Source organism: Montipora capricornis, chromosome 9 (assembly GCF_036669925.1).
Source record: "Montipora capricornis isolate CH-2021 chromosome 9, ASM3666992v2, whole genome shotgun sequence".
NCBI classification, from domain to species: Eukaryota; Metazoa; Cnidaria; class Anthozoa; order Scleractinia; family Acroporidae; genus Montipora; species Montipora capricornis.
This window is the reverse complement of record NC_090891.1, coordinates 5253239-5272037: the sequence shown is the minus strand read 5'-3', so window position 1 is coordinate 5272037 and position 18799 is coordinate 5253239. Positions and strand designations below refer to the sequence as shown.

At 40.6% G+C, this 18799-nt stretch overlaps 1 protein-coding gene across 1 annotated transcript in view; it reads left to right on the top strand.

Moving 5' to 3' along the window:
- Positions 1-643: 643 nt before the first annotated feature.
- LOC138015977 (tyrosine kinase receptor Cad96Ca-like) overlaps positions 644-18799 on the top strand; it is a 20829-nt gene continuing 2673 nt past the window's right edge. The window contains exons 1-8 of the mRNA XM_068863127.1: positions 644-830; positions 4815-4931; positions 6439-6623; positions 7205-7324; positions 7425-7501; positions 9992-10032; positions 10432-10528; positions 17504-17600. Of these exons, the coding sequence (XP_068719228.1) occupies positions 668-830; positions 4815-4931; positions 6439-6623; positions 7205-7324; positions 7425-7501; positions 9992-10032; positions 10432-10528; positions 17504-17600 (897 nt within the window). The 5' untranslated portion in view covers positions 644-667. The remainder of the gene's footprint in view (positions 831-4814; positions 4932-6438; positions 6624-7204; positions 7325-7424; positions 7502-9991; positions 10033-10431; positions 10529-17503; positions 17601-18799) is intronic.

Here is an 18799-nt window from a genome sequence, read left to right as displayed (position 1 = left end):
AAACAGAGTTAACTGAATAGAGTGTAATGTGAAGTGCTAGACACTTCACTTCACTTGCCTTCACTTCACTTCACTTCACTTGCCGTGACTTTAACATCTTCAGTTCCCACGGCCTGCTCCCGTCTGACCTTGTAGTTCAATCGGTAGAGCGGCGGAGATCTAACCTGAAAGTCGTAGGTTCAATTCCCACCCTGGTCAGAGTTTTTCTCTGTCCTTGTGTGGGCCCATTTCCATCACTAGGGCTAACGCTCACATGGTTCATATGGGATAGAAATCTAGCACTTCACATTACACTCTATTCAGTTAACTCTTTTTAAAATATAAGTGCTACACGGCCAACGTTTGTATAAACGTAACCTTTCCTTGTGTTGGGGAACAGACTCCCGTTTTCGTGACATCTAAAAATTAACTGAAATAACATATCCCAAGGGCTAGACTTTTCTCTTGCTTAGCACTAAGGGGTTTCTGACATTCTAAGTACATTATTTGGATCATCTTTGGGGGTGTTCCCGCATCAAATAAGCAAACCAAATGCGCTTTTGGAAACTTGCTGTGACAAATGAAAAACGGTTTTGGCGAGCGGCACCCACCCACCATTGAAAAATGAAAAAACTAACACTCAACATTTCTGGATTAAAGATCAGGTGGTGCCGAGCAACAACACGAAATGGAGTTGAATGTTGATTTGGACAAATGGGAAATACCTCTTGGCCAAATTACTCTTGAGGAGGTCATTGGTTCCGGAGCATTTGGAACAGTTTGGCGAGCAACTTTGAGTCGTGGAAATGGGAAACTAGGAATACGTTTTGTTGCAGCAAAGTGCTTTTCTCGTAAGTACGATTCGGCTTTCTTTTCGTTAAAGAGGACAGGGAAATTTTCCACTGCGATATTAAGTTCTTTAATCGACTACCTGTCACGTAGAAGCTTACGTCGAAAGAGAGAAATAAAAAATCATCATAACTATCTTTTATGAAAGAGTGCAGCAAAAATAATCAATTCTCAATCAACTCTTTCATAAGCTACTCACTTTTATCTTAACCTCGAGACGGATGCGAATTTTTGCTTCACTCTGACAATTGTATTACTCGTATTATTATTGTTTGCCGTCCTCCTAGTTCTGTGAAGAATGGTCTTACGAATGCTGCCTTTTCGCTGAATTTTTCATGCTACTTGAACGCCTAGTGTCCTCTCCTGGAAATTTACTCTTAAATGGAGATTTTAATTTCCATGTTAATGATCCATCTGACAGCAACGAAAGTCAATTCCTGGATCTCTTAAATTGGTTTTATTAGACCTCGTGCCCCTTGGTACAGTGAGGAAATCAAGGAGCAGAAAGTCATCTGTCGTAGGCTTGAAAGGCGATTGCGTCGTTCCCGACTCACCTCTGACTTTCAATATTATACTGACCAACGCACTGTTGTAAAGAATACAATTTTCAAATCAAAAATTGATTATTATTCCGGCTTAACTATTCAGCTGAAAGTGACAGCAAAACCCTGTTTCGCACAATTACGCGTCTTCTTCATAGGAAAGCAGATGAGCTTCTCCCTACCAGCTCTTCTGCAGTTGATGTCGCCAATAAATTGGTCCACTTTTTCTAAGAGAAAATCGTCAATATCAGAAGTTTTCTTGATACACCTGTAATTCCTGATTTTTTCAGAACCCTAGATACTTCATCACTAACCTGTCAGCTTTTAAATTTTGCACCAACTTCCAACACCGAACTGTCGTACATTGATAACAATATCATCATGAAATCCTGTATTTTGGATCCGCTTCCCACCACCCTATTGAAGCAGCACTTCTACTTACTTTAACCAATCATCCTGAAGATTGTCAACTTGTCACTGGAATTTGGTCTTTTTCCGTTTTCTTTGAAAATTGCTGTTCTATCTCCACTACTTAAGAAAGCCAACTTAGATCATGAAGTTCTTGCAAACTACAGACCTATTTCAAATCTAAAGGTCATCTCAAAAATTATTGAAAGGGTTGTCGCAGTACGTCTTCAAAAATATTTAGAAGCTAACCAGCTAAATGATCCGTTTCAATCTGCCTATAAATCTTTCCACAGTTGTGAAACTGCCCTTGTGCGTGTCCATAACGACATTTTGCTTGGTATTGATAAACGTCACTGTATAGTGCTTTTATTTTTTTTTGTTGTTGTTCCTGCCTTTCACACTGTGGATCACAACATCCTCCTTACGAGTTTGCACTCTAAATATTCTATCTCTGGCACAGCTCTTGAATGGTTTCGCTTCTATCTTACTGATTGCTCGCGGTTTGCGTTAATCGAAGGGTGTAGATCACAGTCTCGCGAGCTCAAGTGCGGTGTACCTCAAGGTTCTGTCCTTGGACCAATTCTGTATGTACTCTACACAGCACCTTCAGCCGATATTCTACGATTCCGTGAAATGCAATTGCACTTTTACGCTGATGACACTCAATTATATATTTCTTTCTCCACAAACAATGATACGGAATTAACCAACAGTATCACTAAGATTGAGGAATTTTTGACCGACATTGATAAGTGGATGTCGATCAACAGACTAAAACTAAACAAAGACAAGACAGAGCTTCTCTACTTATTCTTAAAGTATAATCCACAACAATCTCTACCTCCTCTTCGCTTTGGAACTGAGATAATCAAGCCCTCTTCACATGCAAGAAATATTGGGGCTAGCTTCGACACCACTATGTCAATGCTTCCCCATGTCAACAATGTCTGTAAATCTGCCTTTTATCATCTTCGCACCACCGCATAAGGAAATACTTATCAACGCAAACTACTGAGACTCTTATTCATGCCTTTGTAACTTCTAAACTCGATCACTGCAATTCTCTAGTATATAATGTCCCTAAAAATGTTATCAAAAAGCTCCAATAGGTGCAGAATGCAGCTGCCAGACTGATCACATGCTCCAGGAAGTGTGATCACCTCAATTCCATCCTCTTCGATCTTCACTGGCTACCTGTTTCTGAATGCATTAATTCAAGATTCTACTACTTACTTTAATTTCAAGGCTCTGCATCACCAATCTACATCCTACATTCAAGACCTAATCACCCGCTACTTGCCGTCTAGATTGCTTAAGTTCATCTTCTACGCTCAATCTGAATCCTGTTAGCTTTAACCTTAAGACCAACGGGTCCAGAGCATTCGCCGTCTTAGCCCACCGAACTTTGGAACAAACTTCCTACCAACATACGCTCATGCGAGAATCTATGTCTTTTTAAGCAGAAACGTAAAACCTACCTTTTCAAGAAGTACTATTGTAATTATTAGAAAGATTAATTTTGATTTTCTCTGTTTTATTTAAATTTAAATTCAGTTTAATTAACATTTATTTTTAATTCTTATTTTTTTACTCTGTAAAGCGCCTAGATCATTACTGGATAGGCGCCATAAAAATGTTAGTATTATTAATGCGAAGATTACCAAAATAGACGCCTTCTCCTAATGGGTTTCCTAATCCTTTTTTCCCGTTTGATTCGTGTTCATTGCCAGCGTGTAAAGACATTTTGTTCTTTAACTTTTATTTTAAGCTTCCATGGCGACGTCTCGCCTCAAATACACCAGATTTTTACCCTCATTGCACATTAGAGATGTTTAGCATAAGGCCACGATGTATGTAAATGATCTGTTATTAGTGGACTTAGTGGAAATACCCAGGGGATCTGTTTGTATTGCAAAGGAAGTTATTCTAGCATATATCGGGTTTGCGATATGTCGTGTTTTGCAAGTAATTTTTTGCGCCGCGCGTTCAGAAACGTAAAAAAAACACTGGAAAGCCAGGCTATCGAAAACCTGCTGGAACCCCATAACTAAGTGCAACTTAAAAAAACGGTGTATGAAAAATTGGTTGATTTTTTTTTGGCATCCAACTTTGATATTTGCTCGACATTTTGTCTTCAACAATATAAAGCTTACCTCACTCTCTCTCATTTTTCTCTAGTGACATTCCGATTTTCACCATCTCATATGTATTGTCTTATCACATGTATTTCGGCGTTCCTTTTCTGCGCTTTCCTCACACTCATATGTTTTTATTTACCTAAATAGTATCAAAGAGCACTATATGTCTTTGCGCAAGAAAAGTACATAGATGCCCTGGGTATTTCCACTAAGTCCACTAATAACAGATCATTTACATACATCGTGGCCTTATGCTAAACATCTCTAGTAAGCGATAAAGTTCCTTATAAAATATATGAATAAATAATGCTTTAAGTCATTTATAGAGCCTATTTTCCACTGCTAAATTGCACTTTAAAACCGCCAAACTTTAACGAAATATATCAAATACGATATAAGATGGTTAAATACCCCCAACTTGTTGACAGAGTGGAGGGTTAAATCGATCAAGCATATTCTGTTCTCCCTAAGCGCTGGAGCCCCAAACAATGAATCAGGAGTAGGCGTACCTTAAGTGACTGGTGCGCGTCTTTGACAGCCAAAGGTCACAAGTTCGATTCTCAACGACTAAAATGTCTGCATGTTTCAACCTTCCTTTAATTTGTGTAGCTGTAGCTCTAATTACCTGTAAAATGGAGCACTGACAAATGGAGGGAGGGTAAGAAGCGCACCGTCGGCTTCCGTTGATACCAGCCTCGGATCCGAATGAACTAATGGCATAAAAAAAAGGACTTACGTTTATCACAATGCCTCATGAAGTAAACAAAAAGACACAAAGACATGGCTGAGGAAAACAACCGTGTTCATAATAGTTCATGACCAAGGAGCTAGAGATCCATGAAACACTCCAACAAGTCATGTGTCCAATCTTATTGTACCCTGATATCATTTATTGTAGCCACATCTGGAGAGGAAGGAAAAACCGCTCTGATGAGAGAAATTGGGTTGGGCAAACATATTGGAGAGAGCCCTCAGCCGAATATTGTTCGATTCATTGGCTGTGTCACCACCCAAAGTAAGGATCTTATTGTAGCTGCTAAATAGAAAGGGCTGTGAGAAATTTGCACCAATAGTAAAAGACCGCTAGTGAAAACCTTATCAACCGATGACATATAGTGCTAAATTTGTCTATTGAAGCAGATTATTCGGGTAATTCTAGCCCATTTTTCTGAGTTACACGAGTAATGAGATCTTGGCCGTTCTCACCACCTTTGCCAAGAAAAAATTAAACCCTCTTTACGTCAAGTTCACTTCCAACAATTGCATAGCATAGGATCACGAAATAAAAAAACAGAATGAATCATCAAAGCAGTGACGTCATATAATGGCAAAAGATATCACCTTTGTTTTTCAATCTGAAATGCAAACCCTTGAAGCTGATAAAGTTAATAAAAATGCAAATGGGTGGCAATATAAAACGGTCATGTGCCTGATTTTACACTTTTAAAGAAAACCCTCTTAGAGCCTCTTTATAGAAGAAAGTATTGGAGGCTTCGGTTTTTTTTACGTATTTTTTAAAATTTTAATTATTATTATTATTTTTTTAATAGAAGAAACTTGTCCATGCTGCAAAGACCACCAGGGAGAGATATATAATTAGAAGAAAGTGTACATGTTGCATGAGAATTTTATATTTTATATCTTTAAAAATATATTGTAAAGTTTTAATCATCTGTTACTTACTATACTTTTCTTTGTAAGTTTCGTCATATTAAAAATCTGCCACTTATTATATATTTTTTAATCGTAAAAGAAACAGGGGCACCCAACGGGAACATAGTTCAAAACCACTTAAACATAGCACTGTTAAAGGTATTTTAGTTGTTTAAACCGTAGAGATAGGAATATTTATTCCCTAAAAATTTTTCATCTGTTCGGATTTCCTAGCTGAAAGTCCAGTGATCCGAGAAATATAGGGATCAAAACTTACCTTTTCGAAAATTTCAGCCAGAAAAAAAGACTTCCGAAAATTCTAGGTGACCCTTTTTAGGGTAAAAATCCGCTAAAATTGGGAAATTTTACAATTTTTCAGATGTTCGAAAAACCTAGGAAAGGCAGGCAAGCAAGCCATTTTACAACAAGTGTTACGAAAATTCTTGATCTCAAATCGTCTTCCGAACAGATATTTTCCGAAAATTTACCTTGGGTGCCCCTGTAGAAAGTTCTTCACACAGTTCTTTCCACCATACCGAGAAATCAAATACGTGGAAATTATGACTAACGTTGATTAATGTTTTTCTTTTTTTCTTATTTTTACATTCATTTTTGGGTAACATGACCTTTAACTTGGAGAATGTGTAGATATTCGCCATTTTCTTCATTCTCACCTTCTGTGCTCATTCAAGGTGAGCCGCTTAAATGCAATGCTGACAAAGGTGGTTGGCCAAACTGTGATCTTCCAACACACTAGAATGCCACACAAATACTACTTTACTTGTTTACTGCTTAAAAGCGCCTAAAAGTAATAATAATAAAGCCCATATCCATATAGAAGTTGTCCAAACTCTGTGTAACCTTCACAGTACACCCAATGTTGATCATGGAGTACTTACCCTTTGGGGATCTGCTGGGGTACCTGAGAAAAAGCCGTGGAATTTTCGACAAATATTATCACGGAAAACTGCAAGTAGCTCAACTAGGGACGTATGACCTAATGTCATTTTCGAACCAGATTGCTACTGGAATGGTGTTCCTGGCATCTAAAGGGGTATGTGGCACAAAACAAGCATGTAGTAAGATATGATATTATTGTTGCTTATTGTAATCTTTCACTGAGTAAGACTGTATCTATCATGCGACATGCTTACTGCCTATAGTGTGTGATCATTTCATTATGATATTCTTATATTGAAAATATTGAAAAGAAATGGATTGCTGTAAGTGACACTTTCTAGCGCGCCCTTTAAACAATGGGTTTTCTATATTGAGATAACTCTGGAGGCCCATGCACCGATCCATGACTTGATATCACATAGATTTACCAGCTGCCTCCTTGATCGTCATAATAACACAACAGTTATCCTTTTAAGTCGGCAATCAGGGAACATTGGCTATAGCTCTAACAGACTCCCTCACTTTCTAATCATTTTAGTTTATGTCCATAAAGGCTTCCAAACGTTGAGTTTCATCAACTTTCTCTGAGTCATCTCGAGTAAGCTTTAACTTTGGACCCGCTTGCAGTCCTCTTGTTGACAGGAAAAAGCAAACCGAACCTCTCCACTTCAGGTGGGATTACAGATCGCATCCTGTACGCGAATATGACTAACGTTGATTATTTGCTTTTTGCAGATTATTCACCGTGATCTTGCAGCACGAAATGTACTTCTTGATAAAAACCGAGTGTGCAAGGTCACTGATTTTGGGCTATCTTACCAGAACTTTAAATATGGACATGGCAATGCCAAAAAGGTGTGTTACATTATTGATGGGTTTCCTTTCACATTGTTCCCTGTATACCTCTTTGTCGTTCTGTTTTTAACATGAAAATGCAATGCTGTTTTCTCCCTAGGGCTGTATGTCAGTAAAGTGGACGGCACCTGAGATACTCTTTGGAGATGCTGCAAATCTGTCAACCAAAAGTGATGTGTAAGTGCTTTTTACTGAGTTGTCAGTGTAGCAATCCCAGTCGGAAAATGGGTGGAATTTTCTTCTTTTATTTATTTATTTATATATATATTTTTTTGGCGTGTCGGTAAAAGTCTTTCCCGTCACTCCCCTGCCAAGTGGTGTCTTTGTGCATAGAGTCTTCTGTGCCTATTTTGTTAGGTGTGAGGGAGTAGTGGAAATGCGTAGATTTCTCTGGTGGACACAGGAGAATATTTAACTAACCTGCAATGGCGTTGAAGTCATTGAAACGCAAATGGCGTTTTGGGGGGTCTTTAAACAAAATATAACTTTATGGAGCTCAAGAATGGAACGTCAATTGGATATTTACTTCGAATCTTAAAAGCGAAGAGTAATGGACTTTCACAACAATCTTTTTTCCTGTTGAGCCGTAACCAAAGTGAGATGAATGTCTAAATATCTAAGAGTGTGGTGTTATGTACAACACTGAATCCAAATGGAAATTTCTCTGGAAACTTATGGGTTCAACAAAGACGGAGAAGGAATCGGACACCTTAAGTGGATCTGTGATCTCTGTTGTCTGGATATTTTTACTTATTTGCACTCAACTCTGCAGAGTCCTCAGGAAATAAAAAATGGAAATGTGACAGCCAAGAATTATTTGAAAGAAAGCTTTTCGTCTATTTTGTGCTTCATTATTCAAAGAAAAGGTTCTTCAGGATAAGGTTTGATCCTGAAATTTATTTTGTTGCGTTTGATAATTTGACACTATTGGGTTTCTTGACTACACGTACGGAATGAAATAGGAAAGGTTTTTTGCCTGTTATAGCAAATATGTTGTTTGTTTAAATACATTTTTTGCTGGAAAAGGTGGCCTTTATGAATAAATCGTGTTGTGTAATCGAGCTTAACAAATTTGCATACGTGCGCTGAAATGTAATACGCAAGGAGACAGGAATTTTTTCTCTTTCACAAATGATAATGTAATTTAATAATAATAATAAGAAGAAGAAGGACAAAGTATTTGTCAGCGCATTTAAAATTCTCAATGCGCTTACAGCGGGATGCTAAAAAAACTCATTGCTATGTATAATCTTCTGTAACGAAAAAAATAACTGAGCAAGGGCTACAAAAATCGCAAAAAAGAAATGTTTTAAGTTTCTTCTTAAAAGTAGTTGGAGTCTCAGACTTTTTTAAAGGATTTTGGCAGACCGTCCCATAGTTTCGGGGCGCAATAAGAGAAGGTTCTTTGACCATAAGGGGCTGTCATGGCGTTCGAAACTTGTAAAAGTGAATGATCGGATGAACGTAAAGAACGAACTGGTTTATAAGAACTGATAAGCCAAGTAAAACAGCTAGGCGATTGTCCATTCAGAATTTTGTTCGTTAAGAGTAAAATCTTAAACGTGATGTGTGACCTAACAGGAAGCAAATCCAGGTTCTTAAGCACTGGGGCCATATGGTCTCTTCGACTCCTTCCTGTGATTAAATGAGCTGCGAGGTTCTGAACCCGTTGTAGTTTTTCGTGCTCAATCGTAGGAAGTCCATAGAGAATACTATTGCAAAAATCGATGCGGGAAATCACAAAAGCATTTACAATACGTTTTAGATTACTTTGGGACATGTACTTTCTGATTCGACTAATTGATCTTATTGCGGAAATAGCTTTCTTGCAAGTATCATTAACATGCTGTCTCAAATTAAGTTCCTTGTCCAGTATGACACCTCAGTCCCTTACTTTATCAGACAGTTCAATTATCGTGTTACCAAGCGAAAATTGGACCTCTGCTGGCACGACGTCTGGTTGACCCCTCAAATGGTGTTAATGACCCCCCCCCCCCCCCCCCTTCGAGAAAAAAATTAACTGGAACAATGCAGTTCAATACGCCTCAATTCAATGCCTTCTGTTTTTGTGTAACACGTACCACAGCCAACCCAGTGTACGCTTTCTGGAGCGTCTAGTTACTATTAAATTTCCAACATTTTGAAGTATTTAGTGCCTTAGACATAATTGTATCAGGTCAGGAAATGCAATAATGTTAGCGCCTAAGAGGAAAGCGAGTCTTTGGGACCCCGTTTGGTTAGTTTAAGGTATATAAACATGAATGATTAGTCACATTGGTCTCTGCATGGAAACGCAATTCCATTGATACTATATTTGAGTAAAGGAAAGAAACGGGCAGGAACGTTTACTTGAGTCTAGTCTTTCTAGGGCTGGAGCACAAATTAGGCACACTGTAAACTGAAATCAACAATCAACGCAAATCAAATCAAAGGTTGGTTTTAGAGGAAAGCCGGGGAAACCGAAATATCCGGAGAAAACCTTCACGGTTCATAGTAGAGAACCAGCAAACTCAAGCCACACATGATGCCGAGTCTGGGAATCGAGCCCAGGCCACACTGGTGGGAGGCGAGTACTGTCACCACTGCGCCATCCCTGCACCATGCATCCATGCACTCCAGTCCTAAATAAAGCGTGTGTGTGTGTATGTTTGTGTTTCTGTCTTGCAGGTGGTCCTATGGAGTCGTTCTCTATGAGATATTCACAATGGGTGGGTACTCATGAAATTGATTTTAAGCTAAAAGGTTTTAATTAAGAGGAATATTGCAGGGTTGTGTGAGTTCTTCGATTGTTATCTTCACTGGCTAACTGCGGTATTTTTGGTTCTGAGTTTGTCTTTGTTGGCCGTTTTTTGTTAGTTCTAAACCCTCGCTACCTAAAATTGTTATTTAAGGTGAATTTATATGGAAATCCATGAACTGAATTTCTCCTTTTTTTCTTAATCACTTTGCTTTTTAACAAGTTACTGCTTAATTGTCAAGGTTTTATTTGTTCATGTCATTAGTACTACGAATCGTCTGTGAACGCTTTCAGGGGCCATGTCCCATTAAAGCCCTAAATCGTATTTCATTGCAATAAACACCGCAACAAAACATTTGACAATAAATAGGAGGCATTCCATACCCTGGTTGGTCTGAGGCCAAGACAATGGCGGAGTTGAAAAGAGGATATCGCATGCCGAAGCCCGCACACGTCGCCAAGAGCCTGTGAGTTTTTGTCCACATTTTAAGAAAAGCAGCTGGGCTTTGTAAAGCCTTCTTTACATGTCCAGAAATGCACATAATTAGATGCACTCGGATTTCAATAAGCGTCACGAAGTGTCCCCTTGCTCTTCTCCCCAGCTTCAACATCCTCATGTCGTGGAATACCGCAAAAAAAAGAAAAAAAAAAAAAAAAAAAAAAAGAAAAAAGAAAAAAAATCACAAAGTGTCCCCTAAATGCTGCTCTTTAAGCAAAGATTAACTGCTGCATATACCCAAAGCTAAAAATAACGCTAACCTTTATCTTTACCTTGTTGTTAAAAATAGGTTGCAATTGTTTAGACTTAAAGGGACGCTTCGTGTCGGATGTCAAAATTGGGCGTGCAGCTAGTTAGGTGCATTTCTGGATGAAAACCTAAGATTTATTTTTATTTTTATTTTTATTTTATTTCTTTTTTTATCATAGTGCACCCCAGGCAATATGTCTTATTAGAAGGAACAAATTTAGTGCAAACTTCATAGCAAAGAAGTAAACAAATGATCGTGGACTAGAGCAAATACTTGAAGATGTGGTTGGACACTTCCTAGCAACTACGTAATAAAGAGGGTCGGGATGGGGGTGCTGGAATCCCAGCTATCACCTCAATTTTCGCCCATTTCTCGGCTGTCAGCTCAATTTTTGGCCATTTTGCAGCTAATAGTTAAAACAAATCAACAATTCTCAGCTATCAGTAAAATATAAAAAAAAAAGCATACCGTGTTTTACGGATTGTCAGCTATCAGTTAACCCCCCCACCCCCCCTCCCCCTCCTAGATGTCCTGAGGCTTTCTGAAATAAGTAGTATTTCGCAAAAAAAGACACCCGTCAGTTTAATCATTTCTTAGGGGCGCACCCCCTTCTAAGAAAAATCCTCTATTCGCCCCTGCATTCGTTATATGAGTTGATACCGAGATTGAGTGAACTTATCTGAAAGCTAGCAACGAAATATCCAAGGTTGAAAATTTAATAATACTTTATATTTCCTTAATACAATCAGAGAGTAACTAATTGTGAAACAGTCGGTACTCTGCGTGACCATGTTCTTTTTTGAGGGTATGGATGGGGGGTAATTCTCCTCAAGATCCGTCCCTCGTATGACCTAATGTGGAAACTGATTGTGTCACGTGTTGCCAATTAAGCTGGAAACTGATTGATCTTATGAAACTGGGAGAGGTTCAATTGAGGCTTTAGAGTACTGTAAAGTTGATATTATTAAGAAAATATTCCGCATAGGGCTTATATACAGATGTAAAGTAAAAGCGTGTGAAAAACAAAAGAATGTCGGGGGGGGGGGGGAGGGGTAGAATGCATAAGATAAATAATAAGGCATAAATATTAATAAAACGAATGGTCTGATCTAATGAGCGAGTGTCAAAGTACAAAGAGTCTCAAGATATGTTAGAATAATTATGAGAATAAAAGGTCCGTGAACTTGCTACATTCCTATCAAGAGTTGATAGAGGTAGATTTGTAGTTAAGTATGTAAAATCCTTCGAACAGTCGTAGATTTGTGGGGTTGTTTTCTAGTACAATGGTTTTGATTTCGATGCTTTTGTAGACTTTGTTTTGGTACTTTGAGGTGTGTTACTTCACGGGAGAGTTATCATTGTTCAGGTGTTCTCTTACTCGATTGTGGATAAGGCGTGTAGTGCTCCCGATGTAGTGTTAGTTGCAGTTGTTACACGTGATTTGGTAAACAGCGTTGTGTAATAAGCACAATTTGGTGCTGGAGATAGGGCAGTAGGCTCTCGTGCATGTCCGTTCTGTAACGTAGATAGAGAGAGCTCGTCTGAGGGTGTGTAACTTGTACGCGACCCGTACTGGTATATTCTCTTTTCGGAAAATGCTAGTGATTTTGCAGTTGAAACACTGTGTTGAGAGGTCGAGGGTGTTTCTGATGGTTCTGGGAGTGCTTCGTTTGGTCTATAGTGCTTTCAGTATATTCGTTAAGGAGGAAGACGTCGTCAAACATATTTTGGTCCTTTGCAGCTTTTATTTTGCAAATGTCACAAGGTCGGCAATTTTGCGTCCGTGTGCCGTTCTAAATCCACCGCCGATCGAAAACAACATGGATCCTCCTTTAATTCTCGCGATTCCCGGCGTTTCCCCGGCAAAAGATCTAATGAGTGTTATGTAGGTGACGTTGCCGAAGACGCCCTGCGTGACAATAACGCGCGTACCTATGACGATGATGACTCTTACACTGGTAAATACGCGTATGCACTTGATGGTTGTTGTAACATTCCAGTCTTGATTAACGGTGTGGGGGTTGACATTGTTATTGACTCAGGTGCTTCTTGTAACACCATAAACGCTGACATTGCTAAGCAGCTTAAAGAAATCGGCACGCCCTTTAACGATTGTCGCCGTCTCATCCATCCGTATGGTTCTTCACCAATCCCTTGTCATCAGCTTGTATCAGCACCCATCCAGGTTGAAGGCCGCGAGCCTATTCAGGCTGATTTTCTCGTTATTCATGGTAACTCGTCCCCACTTTTAGGCAAAGAGACAGCCGAGAGGATAGGCGTACTTTCTATTGGTGTAAATCACCTTTCTTATAACCCTCCAATGTTGGAATCTAAGAAACTCTTCTCAAAGTACCCAGGCATAAGTGACGGGATTGGCTGTCTCAAAAACACTCAAGTAACACTTCATATTGACAACACCGTCCGGCCGGTCGCGCGCAAACATGATCGAACACCATTCCACATGCGCACCAAGGTAGCTGCTGAAACACAGAAGTTAGAACAAGAAGGTATTATTGGGAATGTCTCAGGTCCGACCGAATGGGTGTCAAGAATTGTTACCCCACCCAAAGCCAAGAGTCCTAATGAAATCCGACTCTGCGTTGACATGCGAAACGCGAATCGTGACATCTTGAGAACGAGACACATCACCCCAACTATCGATGAGCTCACAGCAGACCTCAAAGGCGCGACTCTCTTCAGCAAGCTCGACTTAAAATCTGGGTACCACCAGCTCGAGCTTCATCCGTCATGCCGATACATCACCACCTTCTCCACGCACGTGGGATTGTACCAGTATAAGAGGCTCAGTTTTGTAATCAACTCCGCCGCAGAGATTTTCCAACATACCATCAGACGCTGATAGCCGATATTCCCGGAGTACGAAATGTTAGTGACGACATCGTGGTTTATGGCAGAAACCAGAACGAATACGACGCCGCACTCGACAAAACGCAGACTTCGCGAGTCCGGCCTCACCGTCAATCCGACGAAATGCGAGTTCAACAAGACAAGCATCGAGTTCTTCGGGTACATATTCTCTGCAGATGGTCTCGCCCCCACCCTTGGGAAAGTTAAAGCGCTTCAAGACGCGACTGAACCTCGAAATCCGACTGAGCTGCGTTCCTTTCTCGGCATGGCCCAGTACAGCGCCCGTTTCATCCGGAACTTTGCCACCATCACGGAACCTCTTCGCAAGCTCAAACGCAGTGACGCAACCTGGAAGTGGGAGCAACCGCAGACTGATGCGCTCAACAGCGTCAAGGCAGCACTCTCTGCAGCCACAACAATGCCATATTTCTCACCATACAAAGAAACCAAGATCCTTGTAGATGCAAGTCCCGTTGGCACCGCAGGCATCCTAGTTCAAGACGACCAGCCCATAGCGTATGGTAGTCGTGCGCTAAGTGACGTTGAGTCTCGATACTCACAAACAAAGCATGAAGCTCTTGCAGTCGTATGGGCCTGTGAACATTTCGATATCTATATACGAGGTTGCGCATTCACGGTAGTTACTGATCAAAAACCGCTGGTGCACATCTGGAGCAAGCCACGCCCTCCAGTGCGAATTGCTCGATGGTCGCTCAGGCTCCAGCCCTATGACCTCACAATTATATTCCGACCAGGCAAAGACAACCCTGCATAATACATGTCCACACACCCCGCAACCAAGGACGTCCGGTCAAGTCGAGAAGAGAAGATCGCAGAGGAATACGTGGAATTAATTTCACAGACCTCTGTACCTAACGCAACCACACTCGAGGAAGTACGAGCCGCCACCACGAAAGACAAGGTACTTCAAACCGTTATCGGACTATGCAACACCGGACGCTGGCATGAAGTCAACAAGTACGACGTCGACCAGGCCGCACTGCGTCAATTCCAGAACGTCAGAGATGAACTGACTGTGAACCGTCATCGGAACTTGCTGCTCAGGAACACGCGAATCGTAATGCCTACGTCGCTACAAGCCAGAGCCGTACAAGTAAGACTAAAGCGTTGATTAGGAGCAAAGTTTGGTTCCCAGGCCTCGACACTGCAACTGATGACGCCGTAAGGCGTTGCATACCATGTCAAGCTAACACTACCAGACAACACACAGAACCTCTCAACATGTCGAACCTTCCACGTGGTCCGTAGATCAACCTCAGCATAGCCTTCTGTGGTCCTCATCCGTCTGGTCAGTACTTGATGATCATTACAGACGAGTATTCTCGTTTTCCTATTGTAGAGGTTGTACGCTCTACTGCTGCTGAACAGGTTATTCAAGTCGTGGAAAAAGTATTCTGCACCTATGGATATCCTGACGTTGTCAAAACCGATAACGGCCAGCCTTTCAACAGCCAAGTCTGGAGAGGTTTTCTTAAGACCTGCGGTATCAAACATCGCAAGATAACTCCCCTCTGGCCGAAGGCTAACGGTAAAGTTGAAAACTTCAAAAAACCCTTAATGAAGGCGATGAAGTCGGCCAAGATCCAAGGGCAGAGCTGGATCTATGCTATGCATCAGTTTCTGCGAGCATACCGCTGCACTCCTCATAGCATCACAGGGTTTACTCCATACCGTCTCCTGTTTGGTCACGACCCGCGAACGAAGATGCCAGATGCTGAATCATTCACTCATCCCGACGACAGTAATGTGCGTAAGCGCGACGCCGAGGCAAAAGGCATCAGGAAATCCTATGCAGACAAACGTCTACATGCTGAAGCAAACCCTATCAACGTAGGAGACACTGTTCTGGTGAAACAACCCCGCCTAAACAAACTTTCGACACCATTTAACCCAACTCCACTGGTAGTTACGGAAAGGAAAGGAACCATGGTCACCGCCCAACGAGGTGATGGGTCCAAGGTAACCAGAAATGTCTCCATGTTCCGCAGCATTCCCGCAAACGCTGATCCAGGAGAGCGACACTCGTGATGACAGCTGCGAGAACATCCTACCCCTCAAGAAAGAAACGTCCCTGTTATCCGGAAGAGAAGAGGAAATCTCGCTACATCCGCCTCAGTTCAGTATCTCCAGACCTAAGCGGACTGTCCACATGCCGAGGAGATTAACTGAAGAGATCTGAACTCTTAGTCCCTGTTATTGTAGATCATGTGGTGAACTTTTCAGATAACGTGTAGGCCCTTATGTGGTTCTCACAGGCAGTCGTATTTGGCAGCTTAAGATTTCGGAACATTGAAGACTTTGTTAGGTTAACGTTCAGATTTATTTACATGCTAGATTGTAGTGTCCAAGGAAAGGAGAAATGTAACATTGCAAGCATTGTGTGACTCTTGTAACGGCCCCAGCATGCTTTGGGGCGATTAGTAGCGGAACGAAAGACACGTGCAGCACTCGGAAGACAAAACTTATTTGTTGTATTTCTTGTTCACATTAAAGACATTGCAAACCTTTCCCAGTTTCATTTAAAATACTACTGAAGGACAACATCCAACGATTATTAATTGGCCTCAGCCTTGCAGTGTCCAAGCGTTCACAATTTAATGATAATTTACTAAAACAATTATTACATTCCCGCTTGTTGGATATGAGACTGGTTAAAGGCGACTCGGCGCTTTGCACCTTGTTGGCTATTTGCCGTCTCATATCCAACGCACGCTCATAGAATAATTTATTTTTTATTTTTTTATAATAACCCAAAAAAATTGCAGTCGTCCTAGTCAGTAACGGTTTTATGTAATTTTTAGAACATTTCTTTCGAGCTGTATTTGTTCTAAGTGAAAAACAAACAAACAAACAAAAACAAAGCGAGGTGACAGACGCTAACACCAACCCCGTATGGCCAACACCAGGTATGTTAGCTACGCCATGCTGATGAGACCCATCAATGTCGAAACAGCTATCCATGGCTGCTAAATGTTCAGGTGAAGTCCTTGTGCTTATGCGTGATGTGTTGTGACGGGTGGATGTCACCTTCCTTTTTTTTCAAATGATTTCAAATTTCTGGACAATTTCTATCTTGATTCAAATTATTTTCGGCCTCGTATAACAGAAAGCAGAGCAAGAGCAGTACTCCATTGTCTTCGCACCAAAATGCAAATTTAGTTGCGTTTTTTGTCTTCAAAAACTGTTTTCTTCTTTTCTATTTACAGTTCAATTTGCAGTTCTTTTAAATAAAAATTTTAAAAAAAGCCTCTTTTGTAAGTTAAATGTTGGAAGATGTTGGTAATAGCAGAACGTGTACGTCTTTTAATTTCCACTTCTTGCTTTAAGGTTTAGTGATTATTCACAACAAATACCAAATATTTAACTCAAAGAAATAAATCACAGATAAATTCTATTTCAAGAATCTATTTTATCTGTATAGGCACTAACCACCCCTTATGTCCAGTCTGGGATAACGAGACACTTCTCTTTGTCATGCTTAGTGTTTAATGCTATACTTCACCGGAGAGCTTTATGTTTCAATAGGTTTTCAAATCAACATCAGAATGTCCGATCAAGAGCAATGGCATTTTATCCATCAAAAAATATCGCCTTAAACGTAGAATCCATGCATTTTGCAGAAAAAAAAACCCTATTGCGAACGGGATGAAGGAAGAATTGCTGGAGAAATAGGCTCCCCGCCATGGGCGTCTGGAGCGAATACCATTTTGATCATCGTTCGTTGTAATGAAGAAACTGGGTAACATTTGAATCTAATTGTTTTGGTTAAATTAGACTATTAGTTTTATTTTCTTTTATCATTAGGTATAACTTGATGGAGATGTGCTGGCAAGAGATCCCCATACTCCGCCCTCATTTCGTAAATATTTCCAAGAGGTTGCGCTCGTTCATCGAAGGAGAGGTCAGTAACAAGACGTTTTCAAGGTGCTAACTTTTTTTTTTGCTTCATGCTCCATGAAGCACACAATTGTTGGCAACGTTAACGCGTTGGCAAGGCGTTGGCGTTGGCGTTAGCGCTGGCGTTGGAAATGCGTTGCTTTGGGCGAGCTCTGTTTGCTGAAACCGATAATAATATCACATAACTTTGGGATATTTTGACTAAGCTCTTTTGGGCTAGGCAGTTTAATTAAAATCAGCATGGTAAGCTAAGAAATACCCAAATATGGAAGATAAGAGGAGAGGGAGGGGGAAATGATCTTAACTCTCTTTAATTAGTTAAAGAGGCCCTACGCCTAGCTTCTGCACTGGATAAGATCTAGGGAATTCCCGGATGATAGGAATGCCCCAACTGCATCATGGGAAATAACTAACTAAGCACACTCTGCAAAATCCGTTTGTTATACCTCCCAACTCAAATACGTTTTCCGACTGGAGGAGAACGTGTCACGTGCCATGGGTCGAAACTCACTAACTCCTTTGGGAAACACTGACTTGAACTTTCGACTCGCACGTGATCAGGAGGTGCACCTTTGAAACAGCGGCAAATTTCGTGTAAAAATCCGTGTAATGTGCTATTTTGAGTTAGAAAGTATAACAAAACACTTGATGACTGGCCTCAAGGGAAACAGTGAGTTTTGTTTTCACTCGACTCTCGGGGGTCTCGGGGAAACAAAACTCACGGTTTCCCTTTGGGCCAGTCATAAATTGCTTATTATTTCCTCTGGGTAATCAATCCCTTTTTTCTAATGTCCAATTTTAGCGATTAAGGTTGCAGCGGTTTCTAGGGAGATAACAGGGACTTTATGATCTACGACGCGGTCGTCAATGAGAACCCCACGAACAAGAATATCATTGGTTAAAAGAGGAAAAGTAATCGTGCTGCACGCATTTTAGCACAAAGTCGTGTGGTACTCTGCACAACAACGACGTGAAATCACCAAATTTGAGGTTTTGACGACAACGGGAGCGCACAAATGTGAATCTATAATTCTTTATATAAAAACCCTAGTTATTCACGGATTTTGATTGGTTGTTGCCTATGATCTATTAGAGGACAGATGCACGATTGACGTCACCATCACCATTCTTTATTATATAAAACAAATAGCCACTTTTTTGTTCTTACCACATTTTGACGTCATCTGTGATCTATTACTGAAC